At 32.9% G+C, this 13,572-nt stretch overlaps 1 protein-coding gene across 4 annotated transcripts in view; it reads left to right on the top strand.

Moving 5' to 3' along the window:
• LOC115209811 (tubby-related protein 4-like) overlaps positions 1-13,572 on the top strand; it is a 646,703-nt gene that overhangs the window by 512,279 nt on the left and 120,852 nt on the right. For all 4 annotated transcript variants that reach the window (XM_029778367.2, XM_029778365.2, XM_029778366.2 and 1 more), the window contains one exon: positions 12,234-12,461. In XM_029778367.2, coding sequence (XP_029634227.1) covers positions 12,234-12,461 — 228 coding nt within the window. The remainder of the gene's footprint in view (positions 1-12,233; positions 12,462-13,572) is intronic.

Here is a 13,572-nt window from a genome sequence, read left to right as displayed (position 1 = left end):
AAAATGGATAAGAACTTTCTAAAGAAATGTCATATGGAAGTGATGTTGTCCAAAGACATAAAACAAATGATTAAAAACTGATCTAAGGTAAGAACAATGTGTATGCATATCAAATAGATGATTAAGGCAGTAAACATTATTCAAATCCTTTTTCTATGCTCTTATTTCTCTAAAAGATTATAGGCATACCTCAGTTATTGAATGGAAATACACTAACAAAAACTTTATGTTAATTATTCAGGCTCATCTTGCAAATATAATGGATTTAAAATGCTTTTTCTAAAATTCCATATTAATGAATGAAAATAAACTTTCATGCTTTGCCTGATAATCTCAATCATTTTAGAATTTCATCACACATTGATAATTTCTTCTCAATCTCACACTTCATTCTGAATTGGTTCCTTTCAGTTTAATACCTTTAATTAAATGAGAATGTTAAGCTGCTAACTTTCACTCTGTGATGTAGCTCATTGTTTTACTTATACATTACCGCTTCCTTTAAATAACACTTGACTTTTGAGTTGAATCAGCTTAAAAATGTTCAATGGAAACTAAAATTTCAAAGATTGTCAAATGTATTTTTTTCTATTTTTTAATGTTTTCTGTTGCAAAACAGAATTTATTCTCCAAATTTAAACTTAAACATATTCAAAAATCCTCTTTCACTCAAGCATTTGACTAATCAAATTGAACGCAATACTTCAACATAGTCATAGGCATGAAGGATAAACTGCAGTATTAAGTTATATGTAGCCATATAAGTCAATTAGAAAGTTTATATATATAAACGGCATGATCTAAAGCATTAAAAAAGAATTAAAAGTACCAGAAATGTTATGAAATCAAATCTAGCAAATTGTTTTGAAAGATAGTAAATATAGTAACAATGACAATTTCAGACAAATTTAACTGATATGAACAATGAAGCTGTTCTTTAAACATATTTAAAATATATATTTATTCATACCAGACAAGCCAAACAAATGAAGTTAACTCTTTTTATAAATCAATGTAGATGTCCATCTTCTGTGAATGAAACATTATGACCTGCAACAGTCCTTTACTTTTTTGTGGCCTGTGGCAGTATTTAGTTGCATCCTTAAACAAATACATATCAAATACTATTTAAAGCACTTAACTGTACCCATCATGTATTTGTACATAAGTTTATTTAGTTTATGTCTTTGAAGAGATACAGTTGAATATCTACATTGAAGTATAAATCAACATACTTATGTTTGATTTGATCAGATGTATCCCTCCGATTACTTTGTATTAGTGATGAAGGCAATATTAGTTCAGAATAGCATTCTGTATATCTTATTCAATGTGGATATGCTGCAGAAAACCATAGCACTGCAGTATTCATCTTGAAAAAGCATCATGTATAAACCTATGTTGTAGCTTTCTACACTTTTTCCAGAATGCTATTCTTAAACTATTTATTTGTAATGCAATTTGATGTTGTAACACTCATTAAAAACAGTACTAACATGATCAATTTACGTACCTAAATTTTCTGTGATTAGTTATTATTAAAATGTAGACACTTCCTAAAGTGTTAACCTTGTGTATTCTATTATTTTTTGGTAAATTACTATAATTCAAAGAATTTGATTTTCATTTATTATCATATATTGTAATTATTATATTCTTAGATTAAATTCAAAATCACTATTATTTCTCATAAGATACTAATACTCTCATACTCTATGTAGGAAAAGAATCTAGTGAGTGTGACTCCAACTTAATGTCAAATGAAGATTACCATTTGAAAAATAGTGATTTGCTGAAAGAGATGAGATTAGGAGCCTGTAAAATTTCTCAAGGTTAATTATATTTCTTTGCACATGAAGTATAAATATTATAAATAAAATGAAACAAATGTGTTGGCTTGCTATGAGGAACATCCAGTTCAGTGTAGTTTGTAAATGTAGTTATTGCTGTTGAAATCCTATGGCCAGATCTGTTTTAGATGACCTACTCCATGATCATCAAAAATCTGATTATAAATAATTTTCCCCACCATAAAGCTACTTTTAATTAGATTTTTTTAGCCCCCTGCATTAAATATGTTAGGACTAATTTAATTATTGTTGTTCATACAGTCTCTTTCCAAATAATTTATCTTGGTGATATGTTTATTTCCAAATATTCCAATTTTTTGGTATTAGTGTATACTTCTATTTATTCATTCACTTTTGAATATTTCAACAAGTACAGTCAAGTTCATAAATTAACCAAGAATGAGATTGCAACCTGGCCAGAGTTATCTCCCACACTTGTTTAGATATTTTTTTTTTATTAATACTGAATTTTTTTATTCAGAATATGAACAGGAATATATTTTACAATAGAAAGACAAAGATACCCCCCCACACACACACAAAGAAAGAAAAAACATCAATGCAACACTAAGTGCATCAGTTAGTCATACACCACAAGGTTCAATGGAACCTACTGAAGCAAGCCAGCATGCTTGTGGCATTACCATAGGTGATGGCAAGGCTAAGGCATTGGAAAAGTCAAGCACCCTCATGGGCATCACCTGATACCTCTATGAGGCAAGCTGCCAACAATAACAAGAACTTTGCCATTTGTTGCCCAGTCCATTCAAAAGTCTCAAACACCACAAGTTGGAAGAGAAAGACATTAGTTATTGAAATAATGTCATTTCCTCATTGTAGAATTGTTTTTAATCAGAGTATTGACTCTAATGGTTCTCAACCATTTTCCTCCTATGGACCCTTTTGGTTACTATTTTATTCTGGAGAACTCCCATAATCACTTGTTTGACCCTTTAGTATTTAAACCAGCCATATCAAACCCAACTATTCCACATGTTTTATGTTCAAACTGATCAAATTCAGCCTCTCACACCTATCATACAAAGTCATTCTAAAAATATACTGTCACATCATTGAAGTCTAGAAGCAGAGAGATAATGCATGATTAATTCAAACTGATTTGAATAAATAAACATTATGCTCAACAGAATAATCTGAATGTTAAAGGCTTAAAAAATTGTTTTATTGATACTTCTTTCAAAATTCCTATTTTGTCTTTCACACTTTAACTTGCATAGGTTGAACTATGTAAAATGTTAGAGAAAGAAACCTAACTGTTTCTTGCAATAGATACATTGAAATCAAAACTTTACATGGGCATTCAAAATACTACTATAGATCCCCAATCTATTATTTTGCTTGTGCAAACCCTCAACGATGTTGTATGGATCCTGGTTGAGCAGCTTGGTATAGAGTAACTTTACCAACTCATAGGTTAGTTGGTAAGGTTAATGTAGTAAGTAATAAATCTGGAGAAAAAAATAACTAAAATAGAAAAATGTGAATAAGTTTGGTTCAACCCATTCCACTAACGATGAAGCTGATGATTTTGATATTGGCTTTAGGTTATTGATTGAAAAACAAATACTGGTTTACAACCAATGAAAAAGAACCAAAGTGAAAAACCATTTTTAGAAAATATTGCAATTTAAGACAGACTGACGTTTAAGGTTTACTATTTATTGGAGGAACCTTTGATATCGCTTTAGATTTAGTTTGTTTTCCATCATTCACATCTCATGGAAATGAATAACAGAATTATATAGAAATATAAGTAAGCTCTTCACTGTTTAATGTAATGTAGATGCAAATTCCTCAACAAAAAAACCTGAAGTGATTCTCTCCCCTTCAGTAGCAGCAGCAGCAGCAGTCAAACAAATATGACTTTTATGCTAAATAAAGAATACACATATGTCTGTGCATGTCAGAGGTTGTCTGTTCCTGTTGGTGTATGTGACCCTTTGGTTACATAATTACAGTTCATGGTCATTCCTATAATGATGTTAATTATCCAACAAAAAATAAAACTGATATTTTCTTTTCTGCAATACTTTATCATTATCTTCTGTAGATAGTTTCTATACCTGCCGCTAAAAATACTTAAGTTTTGCTTTGTAAAGAAATATTTGATGAAATTAAGAAATTCTGAAGACTCGTCTTTTTAAGAAGTGTCACTGGGGGGGTGTCTCTGCATTTCACAGCATAAGGAGAGATTTTTCTTTCAAAGCCATAAGGTAAAACTGCTTTTTGCAGTTAACGTTGATAAAATTTTGAGCAGATATACTCTTTTACTTGTTTCAGTCATTTGACTGTGGACATGCTGGAGCACCACCTTTTAGTCAAGCAAATCGACCCCAGGACTTATTCTTTGTAAGCCTAGTACTTATTCTATCAGTCTCTTTTGCTGAACCGCTAAATTACGGGGACGTAAACACACCAGCATCGGTTGTCAAGTGATGTTGGGGGGACAAACACAGACACACAAACACATACACATACATACATATATATACATATATACGACGGGCTTCTTTCAGTTTCCATCTACCAAATCCACTCACAAGGTTTTGGTCGGCCCGAGGCTATAGCAGAAGACACTTGCCCAAGGTGTCACGCAGTGGGACTGAACCTGGAACCATGTGGTTGGTAAGCAAGCTACTTACCACACAGCCACTCCTATGCCTATATCAGCTTTCAGTGTTTGGATGGTTAAGAATATGACAGCTGGAAGCTGAGAGTGCTGCACCTGCACCCAACTAGTATTCATTGTCATTTGAGTAAACTAGAGCAATGTGAAACAAAATGAGTTGCTCAAAGGACACAATGCACCTCATCCAGGATTTAAACCCACAACCTTAATATTACAGGCCTAACACCCAAAATACCAGGTCACATGCCCTATATATATATATATATATATATATATATATATATATATATATATCACTTGTATTTATGCATCCCAAATTGTATTTCCTAAGTAGAGCACTCCGAAGGTATTTTCTCACTACTTTTCTAAAACTCTTATTTATTCTCAGTGACATGTAAATGAACACTTCATTCATGTGTTTGGTCATGGAAAATCTATGTAGCAGTTATTCATGTTGTCAACAGCTGCTATATCTTGTATGTCTGAATGAATTCCTATCATCAGTCCAACAGCAGCTAATAAGGTGAATAGACAGCAAAACATCTAGATGTCCTCAATGGAACATGGGATTACATTTTTCCGTGTTTTTATTATAAGACATACTTGAGGTTCATCCCATACCTGCTTGTTTAATTCACATAGTCTTATAGTTGAGCACTCTTTATGATTAGATATCTCACTTAGATGATTATTGTAGGTTAGTTTATATGCATCTACCTACTGTACACACACACACGGCACACATAGCACATATGTATATATTTTTATATAAAGTATATGTTATTACTTCAATATGCTATTTTACAATTTTGCACATTTGTGACAGAGCTTATTAAAGTATTTTATTCTCACTTCTCTCTCAGTGTATGGGTGTATATATATATATGTGTGAGTGTATATATATATGTATGTATGTATATATATATATATATATATATATATATATATATATTACACCCACACACACATATATTACTTTGTTTCCAGTTGCTTATCATGGCATCATCATCATCATCGTCGTTTAACGTCCGTTCTCCATGCTAGCATGGGTTGGACGGTTCGACCGGGGTTCTGGGAAGCCAGAAGGCTGCACCAGGCTCCAGTCTAATTTGGCAATGTTTCTACAGCTGGATGCCCTTCCTAACGCCAATTACTCCTGGCAGCGGTGGGATGGAGTAATTGGCATTAGGAAGGGCAATTACTCCATAATATATAATTTTGGGATATATATATATATATATAAAACCAAGTGAAGTAGTATTGTGAATGACTGACACACCCAATAATCAGTCACAGTGTTGCTTCACTAAACATAAAATATTAAAACAAGTAAATTTCTGGTTCATTAGTCTCTTGAAGAAAAACAGAAAAAAAAATCTATCAAAATATTTCTATAACCTTTTCTTCCGTTACATTTACTGTTTTAAAAACTACTTTGCATTATAGTTGTCACCAGAACCTAGTATGAAATATCCAACTCTTATCCATGATATCAAATGAATAGTCTGGATAGTCACACATGCTTGAGCATGTTATAAGTTATTTGGTAATTCTTGAAAATAAATTGGTTTTTTTTCTTTTCTATTTTGGTTTGCTTTTTGCTTGAATTTTTCTTAATATTTTAACTCATGTAAAATATTTTAAAATACTACTAAAAGTAACAAGTTCTTTACTGTACTGTGTCTTGTTTTTGCATCTGTGATGATACTCTCATCATTTCCAATACTTTTTCAGCTAAACTAATGATTTGAAACAATCTTTCACCTTCCATTGTGCATCTTTCCAATAGTTATATACTTAACAAGTTATCTTATCTATTCTTTTATAAAGATTTTTGATCTTTTTCTCTTGAGCACATCATCATTATTATTATTATTATTATTATTATTATTATTATTATTATTATTATTATCATTATTATTATGATTATTATTATTATTATTATTATTATTGAGTGAGAGAGCAGTGCATGCCATCAAAGTGACACTGGGGTAAAATATACGAAGCCCAGTATACCCATCATGACTACCCCTCTGATAAGAGTACACTAGGCACATGCATCACAACCATATGTGCGTGACATGGTGATCTCATATCAAAATAAACAGCACATGACCTTGCAGGTGGGGCCCAGTTAGAATTTTCTTCAGGTCGAGTAACCCATCCCACTCGAAAGGTCCCTGAATAAGGGTTGTTTAAGGATGTTGAATGAAACACCCATGTTTCCAGAGGTGAATTATTCAAACCCAAAGAATCCCTCTCAACACATGGCTATGATGCTCCCCCACTACTTCTGCTCATGATCAGAGATGCACATATCGTCAGCCACTAAGGGACATGCTCAACTGGTTAAAGTCAAACAACTGACAAGCAAATCTGTGGTACTGAGCAGAATATTTGCGGTAGCCCATCTTTTATACCAAGACAAAACAATGTACATGATAACACTTCCAATCAGTTAAGATCAGAAGCCATGAGAGCCACTGCCTGGTACTGCAATTATTATTATTATTATTATTATTATTAAAATGGCAGTGAGCTGACAGAATCGTTAGTCTGCCAGGTGAAGTGCTTAGTGGTATTTCGTCTGTTGCTACATTCTGAGTTCAAATTCTGTTGAGGTCGACTTTGTCTTTCATCCTTTCAAGGTCTATAAATTAAGTATCAGTGAAACATTGTGGTTAATGTAATCAACTAGTCCACTCCTACCAAAATTTCAGGCCTTGTGTGTACAATAGAAAGGGTTATTGTTGTTATTGTTGTTGTTGTTGTTATTATTATTATTATTATTAATAATAATAATAATAATAATAATAATAATAATAATAATAATGAAGCTTCTGCTTTCTTACCCAATATTTCATACTAAAACATTTCTGTTGTGATGCCACACCAGATGGAAAATCTCAACTTAATATACCCTTTCCTTGACCATGGTATTTGGATTAATTTACCTTTCCAATAACTGATTTTATCAGTTGAAAGGCCTAATTTTCATTTCAATCCTTTATTTTTTTCTGTTATACATTGAATTATGCAAAAATATTTAATTTGTATAATATTTATAGCAAGAGTAGAATTAGCAGGTTGATATAAATATTAGAAGAGGTACTTACAGTAACATATTAAAGATCTGTAATTCAACTCTACCTAGTTGTCTTGGCTTTGGAGCTGAGGTGAAATAGAGAATTGGTACAACATTGGTGCAGAGTATTATTTAGATCATATGTTTCACAATCATTTTCAAACACTTTGGCAATCTACAATCCTACTTATGATTTTTTATTAAACAGAAACATGTCCAGAATGGTCTTTCAAATATTTCTACCTCAAAAATAAAAATAATAATCACAAAAGGATATTTTTGTCTCTGAATGAATATTTCCTCCTACTTTAGCTTTTTAATGTTCCATGCATTAAAATGCTTTTACCCATTTAACTATAGCAAACAGATTTTAACTCAAGACTCAAAGCTAAAATTTTACCAAAGTTATCTCTAATCTGTATACATATTTATGCTATACTAGAGCCAGTCTTAGCTGGGGACAAAAAGAAAAAAAATCACTTTAAATTAATGTTGTTCAAGTTAGGATAATCCAATTTTGCCACATTCTCTATTATTTTTAATAAACTTTTCTTAGGATAAGGAACAAAGTTGCAATATATCAAAAATGTGATAGAATAAATATTAATCCCAAGTCAGAAATAACCGCATTTTAGTCTATAAAGATGTTTACGTTCTGTTTACCAGTAGACATAAACATGGCTGAATGATTCAAAAGTTTTGTGAGTTTTGAGGTTCATTCATATTTTTGGTAAGTGTCTTCTACTATAGCTGCATTTCAGTTTGAGCCTTGTGAATAAAATTAGGTAGCCAGATGACTCATCCATGTAATTCAAAGGCTTAGCTTTCTCACAAAATACATCATATTGATTTTGCCTGAAGTGGCACGTAAAAAGCATCATCCGCTCGTGGCCGTTGCCAGCCTCGCCTGGCCCTTGTGCCAGTAGCACATAAAAAGCACCATCTGATCGTGGCCGTTTGCCAGACTCGTCTGGCACGTAAAAAGCACCCACTACACTCATGGAGTGGTTGGCGTTAGGAAGGGCATCCAGCCGTAGTAACATTGCCAGATCAAACTGGGCCTGGTGCAGCCTTCTGGCTTCCCAGACCCCAGTTGAACCGTCCAACCCATGCTAGCATGGAAAGCGGACGCTAAACGATGATGATGATGATGATGATTACATTAAAAGTACACATGTCTTTGGAATACTTAGCCACTAATGTACTTACAGTGTGTAGCTAAGTTGATTGAACTACTAGAATAATCATCAAAATTGATGTGAAGTTCATTTACTTTACTTTATTTACCAGCTACTAATAGAACTAAACTATATTTTTCTGTGAATGGGTAGTTTGTTTACCAACTGGAGTTACACTCATTTCAAAACAATACACAATAGCTTTATACAGGTCAACATAATCTAGTGGATGTTCTTGTTGTTTACTCCTAAGTCAGCTCTGTTTCAGCAGAACTAGGATCAAAGGCATTCTATCAATAGTTGTGACATTCTTTTAGATAAGTATATCTAGAACTGCATTGCCCAATGTATTTTACCATTTTTCTAAGCCGTAGAGTGGGTTATGAGAGAGACTTGGCTTCTATTTCTTGTAGGTTGAGCAACCTCATAGATACTCCTTCATGGAATTGTATGGGAGATATGTTGTAAAAGAAACACTGTTGTGTAGATCTAAGGCTTAATTTTATGTTTTTAAATTCTAGTTATCTGCAACAGCAAAAACTTAATGTGTTGAATGTTGTCTTTAATGCCAGTCTCCATTTAATATTCATCACATCCATGTGAGAAGACTAACTTCTGGAAAAGAAATTTGCATAAACTGTCTCTCTTGTCTAGTGGTTAGATTACAACAATCTCTTCATAGAAAGAGGAATACAAATTAAGACTGTCTGGAGGTTTGACAGTGCAACCAGACCCCTGGTTAACTGCTAGGGTAGTTAAGCTGTTTTATACGCATTAGGAGAGCCAGCAGGATTGTCTCTTTAAGAATTAAATGCTCAGTGCATTCAGGTTACACACTCCTGCTACTAATGTTCTTTTGAGTTTCCTCTAACATAAAGTCAGTTGCAGATTTTTGCTATTCTTAGTGTTTTAGTTGGAACAACTTAAGGTTTTAATAATTTATTAGTTTAGAATCGGATGTTATCACTAGATTGTAGTGAGGCATAAAGATTTTCTGTTTCTATTATAAATTGGTGAAGTCCAGTATAAATAAATTATAATTTATGTTATAAATATTCTGCTTTTGATTAAGGAGATGTAGTTTCCATGACCACTGCAAAATCTCCTAAATTGGTGATACTGATGTAGTTGATGTTCAGTTTGATCATTGGTAGTTGATCATTACTGAGAAAGTACATAGGCAGAAAACAAATTTTAGATGGACACTGTTATCAGAAAAAAAGATTAGGTGAAGTGTTTAGTACAAGATCTTGGGAGTGGGCTATTGTAGAAGTGATGAGTAGCAGATAGACAAATGTGATTCATGCAACTGAGGATAAGGAAGTGCAACTAACTAGTTAAGAGAAAACTACTCCTTTGTAAAAGGGGAAGATATAGTTAAGTCATATGTATGTAGAAGCAGCTTTGGTCTTGATGTGACTTACATGAGTTTTGTAGAGGGTAAATAATAACACTACTACTACTACTACTACTACTAATAATAATAATAATAATGATAATAATAATAATAATAATAATGATAATAAACCTTTCTACTATAGGCACAAATTTTCAACTGGTGTTTATTTTCTTGACCCTGAAAGGCAAAGTCAATCTTGGTAGAATTTGAACTCAGACTATAAAGACTATAAAGGATTGGTATCAAGCACTTTGTCTGGCATGCTAATGATTCTGCCAGCTTGCTGCCCCATCGGTGCCGATGACAATGACAATAACCCTTTATACAATAGGCACAAGGCTTGAAATTTTGGTGAGAGGGGGCTAGTTAATTGCATCAACTTCAGTGCTCAACTAGTACTTACTTTATTGACCCTGAAAGGATGAAAGGCAAAGTTTACCTCAGCAGCATTTGAACTCAGAACTCAGAAGGCAGAAGAAATGCTACGAAGCATTTTGTCTGGTGTGCTGATGATTTTACCAGCTCACCACCTTGATAATAACAATGGTAAAGGTTGAAATATTTCTTTACTCCTGAAGAGCATCTTAGTGGGGGTTGCTGTTTTAGCAATGTTATGCATATGAGTTTACTATAAAATGTTACTTGTTGTGAAACTTTAATTTTGGAAAGATGTACAAAACATCCTTGATATGTATTGTGATATTGTGATAGGTAATGCAATCAAACCTCTAGTCAACTGCTAAGGCTGTTGAAGCAGATTAGGTTTTTGTGTCTCCTTCAAACCTGATCGCATGATTTGACTGAATCAATAGTCTTTGTGTTGCTTCACTAAACAATTATCAAAACAGATGGCAGTGCAAAGATGGCATAAGGTATCTAGGTTGCAAGCAGGATGAGCACACATGAACAAAAAGTTAAGGAGGTGCAAAGGGTGATATCATCTACATTGTAGTGCGTTAGAAGCAAGTCATTAATGCACATAAGGAAAAAGTAGAAGGTTTTGACTATATTGTAATGGTACTGTAAATTATCTTAGTAGTGGCTGGTATCTGGAGCCATGACTGACCCGTAATACCAGAGGGATTCAGCTTCTAGGTGTATTGCACTATATGTTATTCCATAATACAGAAATAGATGTTCTAGTTTACATACTGACTACACCTAACTAGGTATACTCCTAGTTAGATGTAATATATCTGGTTACATATATTGGAGTACAAGGATTTAGAGAGGACTACCCTGGTTCCCATTGTGAGGATCTGCTCTTTAATACCAATTTCAGTATAGGATACAGTATATCTCTCAAGAGCAGCAATTATTTCAGTCTCTTTCACAGTTTCCTCTCATGTTTATTCTGTTTTCATATGATTGATATTCAAATAGCACACCATTTAGTGCTCTGAGATATCTAATCCTTTTACAGTGTTTCTTCCAAATAGGCTTATATGGAATAATGTATTATTTTTTCATAATATGCAGTATTTTTTTCTCATAAAAGACTTTGAATAAACAATTTTTTAATGGCCATAATTCTAATGAAATGCACTATATATGTGCTTCAATAAAATTTGAAAGTACTTGAGATTTTGAAAGTATATCTGGTTATCGGGATTTTTCAATATTGTGCTAGTGCTTGGAACATAATAAAAGGTTCTTACATAAAATTATGATGGAAAATTATAATATTAATATGAACACTTTAGAACAATGCATTTTGTGCTATAGGATCAGAAATGGTCTCCAGTAGAATGGTATGTTGTAAATAAGATGGTTTATCAAAATCTTCATCACTGCAAGAGGAGAACAATATCAAAGTATGTAGGATATGGCAGCCATGAGAATAGTGTATATCAGGTTGAAATCAGTTTAATCAATATAGATACATGGTGAATTATTTTCGACTGGTTTTAATGTTTATGGAAATAAGGAAACACCCAAGAGTAGGTAGGTATAACGGCCAAATATTCAGCTAAATGAAGCTACAATGGTTAAAAATTTGAAAGAAAATCAGATAGTTTATTGTTTCTATTACGCTTCAACTTGATTTATTGTTTCTTTCCTTCTTTTTCAGGGAAGACCAGTGACTGCTCTGACATGGGGCCACAATGACCGCAGGTTGTTTATAGCATCAGGCTGTGAGATTTATGTAGCTTGGATTAGCAAGATAGTGCCCCCACTCCAGTTTTATTGCCAAAGAACTATACAGAAAGCCATTCGAGAAGAAAATAAACTCAGGAAATTACCTTTACCAAGTAAACTTAGAAATGGTGTGAAGGCACTGTTCTCTCCCACAGTGAAGGTAAGAAATAACTCAGCAGAAAAATATCTGTATATCCATAAGCACTTTACAGGTTAACACCTACTGCTTGTCAGATAATAGTAACCAGATTTGTTGAAAAATTTATTTAGATTCATTTATCTTTTCTTTTTCTTTTCATTTTATTTCATGTATATATTACTATTTTCGCATTCTTTCATTTAAATTCATATTCAGATCAATTAGCTGCCCACGACCACCAAAAAAAAAAATAATAAATAATAAATGAAATATCCTGGAGGGTGAAAATTTATAAATAGTGCAAGAGATTGTTGAAGAATTATTAGTTATAAATTTAGCGATAAAAAGTAGCAATAATTTGACATGCACAGGCATGACTGTATAGTAAGAAGCTTGTTTTCCAACCACATGGTTCCAGGTTCAGTTCTACTGTGTGAAACCTTTAGGCAAGTGTCTTCTACTATAGCCACAGGTTGACCAAAAATTTGTGAGTGGATTTGGGAGATGGAAACTGAAAGAAATCCATTGTGTGTGTGTATGTATGTATGTGTGTGCATGCGTGTATGTGTCTTTGTGCCTGTGTTTTGTCTCCCACCACTGCTTAACAACCAGTGTTAGTGTGTTTACACCCCCATAACCCATCAATTTGACAAAAGAGACCAATAGAAGAAATGCTAGGCTTAAAAAAAAAATAGGTACTGGGATCAGTTCATTAGACTGAAAATTCTTTCAAAGCAGTGCCCCAGCATGGCTACAGTCTAATGATTGAAACATAAAAAACAAAAGATAATAGATGCTTAGATTTGAACTTGCAAACATTGGATAAAAGTAACTGTTAGCCTTGCAACTGACTTATAATTTTACAACATGGCTATAGAATAAAAAGTATTACAAAATATATTTTTGTATCCTTCACTACAAAAGCATGGAAAAAATATTTAACTTTTATCTTGAAATTCTTATGAGACCTAATTAAGAGTTGATGAAAAGATTGTTTATACAAATACTGGTTATATCATTTAAAAGTAGCTGCTGAAGAATATTTTCTTGAACTTGGTGGATGAGTGTTATTTAAGACACTTTGTTCATTCAAATGTTCACCATACTAACATATATAGAACCCAGATGACAG

Source organism: Octopus sinensis, linkage group LG3 (genome assembly GCF_006345805.1).
Source record: "Octopus sinensis linkage group LG3, ASM634580v1, whole genome shotgun sequence".
NCBI classification, from domain to species: Eukaryota; Metazoa; Mollusca; class Cephalopoda; order Octopoda; family Octopodidae; genus Octopus; species Octopus sinensis.
The sequence above is the reverse complement of the archived record's forward strand: the minus strand, read 5'-3'. Positions and strand labels throughout refer to the sequence as shown.